Genomic DNA, 5,250 nt, shown 5'->3' on the forward strand with positions numbered 1-5,250 from the left:
TAAAATATAAGATATTATAGGGTATTAGAAGTTCTTATAATTATTTTTTCGACCAACTATATACCCCTACTTTATTTAATATTCTTTTTAAGAAAATGATGTATTTAAATTTCAATTGTCATAATTAACGTATTTATATAGAATATTAAGAGACTAATATTTTATCTAACTTTTTTTTAGAATGCTAAAGTGGTTACCAAAATTTTATATTGTGGTCTAGAAGAGTAAATTTTTTGCTTCTACTTCACCCTTCATTTTCACTTCTACCAAATGCTACCTTTAAATACTTTCAAGTAATGTTTAAATTGATAGATTTAGATTTTAAATTTGAAACATTACATTTTAAATCTCATATTTAAAATAAAATGTAATTAAAATCTTTGGTTTGGGTGATTTAAAAAATTTCAAATAAAGATGAGAGATGAGTTGTTATTCAACATAAAAAAAATTGAGAATAACAAATTTATCTCTATTTTTTAATAAATAAAACACAAGAATGAAAGATAAAAAGAGATATAAGGATCATAAATGTGTTAATAGTGAACATACAAAGAGAACGAAATGATTAAAGAAGCGATTAAAATTTCAAATGACTAGGATATAGAAAATAAAATTTGAAATTACTAAGGAATTGTAATGAGAAATGAATTAAAATTTATAAATATTTGTATATTCAAATGAGAGATTTAGTTCAAATTTAACTACAAATTCTCATTAATCCAAACACACCAATATTATATATATTAGAAGATGATTAATTAGATATATACTCCCTCCATATATATCGACTTATAAGACACTTTTGAGAGAGATCCAGCGTCTCAAAATATATGACACTTTAAGAGAATTGATATTTTTTTAAATAGATTTATTTCAATATTACTTTTTCTTTTTCTTTATTTAATTTTCATCCCTCTTTTTTTAAATATATTAAATGAAGGGTATTTTATGAATTTTTTTGATAAAATAAGGTTGTTAAGTATATTTAATGAGATTTATTAACATACAAGATTTTGTTTAAAAGTGTTTTATAATTTAAAATGAAGAAAATATTTACATAAGAACTCACTGGATGTTCCATTAAGGTCATTTTTGGTATCATTGAATTGGTAAGATGAAAATGAAATCAAAGATGAAATCCTAATTTAAGTATGTTTGGTATAAAAGAGTTACAATTCTTTAGGAATCCTAATTCCATAAAAAAATGCTAGAATTCAATTCTTTCATATTGATTATGGAATTGCTTCAATTCCCTTAAATTTATTTTGTAGACCCCACTACCCTCTTTTTTTTTTTTGTCTACTTATGATAAGGGAGGTCTTTTTAATTTTGAGAAAAAATGGCAATTTGGTCTTTTTCTATTTTAAGCATATATATTAATTAAAATCACATTAAAATTCTATTTTCATATCAAACACACTTTTAAAACTCAATTATATTTTAATTGCAATTTTGATTTTCATTCTAATTTCAATTCTATCAAAAACTCTTCTATCATATCAAATGGAGCTTAAAAGATGAGACGTGACTTAATTATATTAAGGATCATGATTTCTTTCTAAAAAATGCCCTAATATATTATTAGGCCAATGGGAGTATGCAATATTTGACTCCAAGTCATGAACATGCGTGGCATAAGGTTTACAAAGTCATGTCGTACTATGTTCTAATTTCTTCCTTGAACAAAAAAATAAAATACCAACCAAAGTGTTGACTCCGAAATATATGTCTAATGTTTCATAAATGTGTTTCACATACAAAAGTTATGGCTCCCTTTCAGCCAACGTTTTGACTCTATGCTTCACAAGTAACATGCAACTTTCATTCATGCATTGCCTAGGGTTTACAGAATCAGCCGCGTTATTTATATATAATATGATTTGTTAGAGTTTTTAAATTATATAGAAACATGGATTTAAATTAAGTGGAATTAAAAAAAAACCTTTAGTCCAATTATATTGTAAATATTGCTCATAGATATTTATTTGTTGAATCCTGTTTAAAATATTGTTAAGCATTAAAAAGTAGGTACATCCTTCAGAGGAGATTCGAACTTTAATTTTTCATATTATGAAATATTATAAATTTGTTCATTATCAATGAGTGCAGTGTGTCATCAAACTCACAGTTCAAAATAATGTTGTTTACTTTATTTGAACTTAATTCATAGTTGCATAATCCGGCATGATTTATTCGAATTAGTCAAAAATTAATGGGATTTTCAAAAACTAATTGAGTACTAGACTCTCACAGTTATATCACACAAAAACGTAAATAGAATTTTAATTGGACAAAAAGGGAAAGCGGTCACTATCAGCAATATTTGGGAGAATCCATAGTGTGCTCTTGCCTTTTGTTGCGCCTCTCTTTTGGAAAAGAATAGGAGAGCTGTGATTTGATGAGAAAGGTTAATTAATAATTAGAATCCATTCATTTTCGGGGCAAATCTTTTAAAGTTGAAATTCATAATTCTTCGTAAAATTGTTCTTTTTTATATTTTTTTTATTTTATTATTTTTAATAAAACATAAAATTTCTCTTTCTCTTTTTTAAAAAACAAAATTCACATACCCTCAATTTTAGGGGATTCATTTTTTTATTTCGCTGAAATTAAAGTATCTTTAAATAATTTATATTCTAATGATTACCTTATTTTTTTAAATATCTATACGTAAATTATTTTTTATTTTTAAAAATTATTTTCCAATTAAAAATAAATTTTCAAGTTGATAATGGAAAATATATTTTATTATGTATTTCATTTGCTAAACATCTAAATTTAACATCTATTAAACAAAAGATTTATCCCTTCCCAGATCAATATTTTTTTTATATTTAAAATTTAGAGTTTAGATTTTAAAATTTTTTGGAGTTTTTAATTATTTTATTTTTAGAAACTAAAATATTAAAAATTTACAAAAATCTAAAATACAATGTTCACCATCCAACTTGGATTTAATTGATCTCATTGTATATCTGTTATTTTATGAACTCTAAATTTAGTTGCATCCCAAGAAATAAGGGGGAAAAAAAAAAGAACAGAGAAAGAATATATACGGAAGCTATTTATTTTTAAATTTATTTACAAGTTTTTTTGTGACAAAAATTTAAATGAGTTGGATTGCCAGAGCATATTTCAAGATTCAAAAAGTTATTACAGATTGTTCACCATGTTAAATTCTTACTAAGGTGTTTATAATTTTATACCTATTTTATTTGATAGGTATAACTTTTTTAATTTTAAAACATTATACGTCGTCCTCGCTTCATAGCACTTTTGAGCACTACAAATTCAGTCCCTCTTCCCACCTCTCTTCCATACCAATTCCTTCCCTCTCCTCTCAATTCTCCTATCTCTCTCTCTGTCCGTCTCTCTCTTTGTCTCTATAGTTCATTACAAATCCAAACACTTCTTCTTCTTCTTCTTCTTCTTCTTCTTTTTCTCCTTCTTCACAAAACAGATCGCTCTGTTCTCAGATTTAAAAACAGAGCACTCTGTTTCTGTCTCACATGGCTGCAATTGTGTGCCACGGTTTGCAGTCATGCTTGGAATCTCAGCTCGTTGAATCAAGAGCTCTAACTCTGAGTTTCCCTTTCTCAAAACCTAACACTCCTCCTCCACAAAGTCCCATTGATTTACCCATCAAAAAAAATTCCTGGGATTCAACCGCCAAAACCCAGGAAAGGCACGACAACAAAACTGACACCACCACAGGCTGGAGCTTTCTTCAAGCTCTGTCCAATGTCTCGTATGTCTCCAAGGAATCATCCACAGACAAAGAAAGCGTCTACGTTCATCCTCAGGCGAAGCGATCTTCGACTTCGATGAGTCAGAAGAGTCTGGAACTGTGTACGGAGAAGTTAGGGAACGAAACGGGAAGTGACATTGTTGAGAATAATGGTCATCAGATGGATTTGCTGTGTTCATCGCCGACAACAAGGAAGCAAGCGATTCCACGTCAGGGTTGTTTAGGAGAAAGGAAAACGAGAACCCAGAATTTTCCTCCTCCATTGACGACCATGAGAGGATCTGAATCTCTACAATTAAGAACACACCGTGAAGATGGAAGACTGGTAGTGCAGGCAATCAGGGTCCCACCAAGTCCTTCATGTTTTCAAGCAGAAAGAAGCCATGGCCGCCTTCGGCTCTGGTTTTTGAAAAATCACAGCAAGGTTGACCCAGAAGAGATGCAAGCGAGCAATGATGATGAAGGGGTTGAAGAAGAACGTGAAAGCGAAAGCGCAGATAGCGAAAGAACAAAACAAGAGGAGGATGAGGACAAAGAAGAAGAAGAAACAGAGGAGGAGGAAGAAGGTACAAGGAAAGAGTATGAGAGGCCAAGGCGGTGCAAGGAAGGAGACGAACAAGAAAATATTGATTTGTTAAATAACTGGGGAGAGCCTCTTTGGGTGGCTATTTCTTAATCCTTTTCTTGTTTTTAATCTCTCCTGAGAATTTTCTTGGCTATCTGACTCAATCGAGCATTGTCTCTTAAAATATTTTCTGCATTCACTAGCTCTATAATTTTGAACCTTTTTTTTTTTTTTTTGCCCCATCTAATACAACTCTGGTCTTTGCCATTGGTCTGTTTAATTTTTTTTATTGTGCAATTCTGTTTGATGGTCAATCGATCTTTAAAGAAATAATAATAAAAGAAATATATTTTTAAGTTGATGGGATGAAAAATTAAAATTATACGAAAATATATACTTTAAAATACATAAAATTCCATAAAAACTCTAACAAAATATAATGTAATCCTACGTGTTTTGTCAATAAACTAATGGGTTGTGGTCGGCAGTTATTATCGTTATTCTCAAACTTTTCTGGGACAGACATGCACATTTACAGTGGAGAGCAGCCCCTCATGGTTTCTGATAGAATATATATATATATTATAATTTGCTTCTGCTTTTTAATATACAGCTATGTTCAAAGAATTTGACAAAAACAGTAAAAAAAAAAAAAAAAGGGGGATGGCGATTAAAATGAAGAGAGCATGAAATGACACAATTCATCGGTAGAAATGGAATCATTAATAAACGGAACAAATACTATGAACCAAACGTACCTTTGTAGGCTAGTATTACTATGCTACTTTTATATGATGATTAATTGATTATAGTATTATATTGTGGCCCTAGCTATCATGAAAACTATGGGAGGCCAAATTTTTGAAAATTAATTATAAAATTGACTTCTTTTAAAATAATTTTATCACTTAAAAACTAGATGATATAAAATAAAAAA

The 5,250-nt window shown here is 29.1% G+C and overlaps 1 protein-coding gene across 1 annotated transcript; it reads left to right on the plus strand.

Annotated features, from left to right (window-relative positions):
* The first annotated feature begins 3,338 nt into the window (after positions 1 to 3,338).
* LOC129293805 (protein FANTASTIC FOUR 3-like) lies at positions 3,339 to 4,499 on the plus strand. Its single transcript, XM_054931916.1, has one exon. The coding sequence runs from the start codon at positions 3,510 to 3,512 to the stop codon at positions 4,422 to 4,424; it is 915 nt and encodes a 304-aa protein (XP_054787891.1). The 5' UTR covers positions 3,339 to 3,509; the 3' UTR covers positions 4,425 to 4,499.
* Positions 4,500 to 5,250: the final 751 nt, after the last annotated feature.

The sequence above is a fragment of the Prosopis cineraria genome, unplaced genomic scaffold (assembly GCF_029017545.1).
Source record: "Prosopis cineraria cultivar Desert tree isolate PC_DT_omini unplaced genomic scaffold, ASM2901754v1 PC14, whole genome shotgun sequence".
NCBI lineage: Eukaryota > Viridiplantae > Streptophyta > Magnoliopsida > Fabales > Fabaceae > Prosopis > Prosopis cineraria.

What these genes read in the sequence shown, in the direction of transcription:
- LOC129293805 (XM_054931916.1), top strand. Translation starts at nt 3,510, where the DNA reads ATGGCTGCAATTGTGTGCCACGGTTTGCAGTCATGCTTGGAATCTCAG.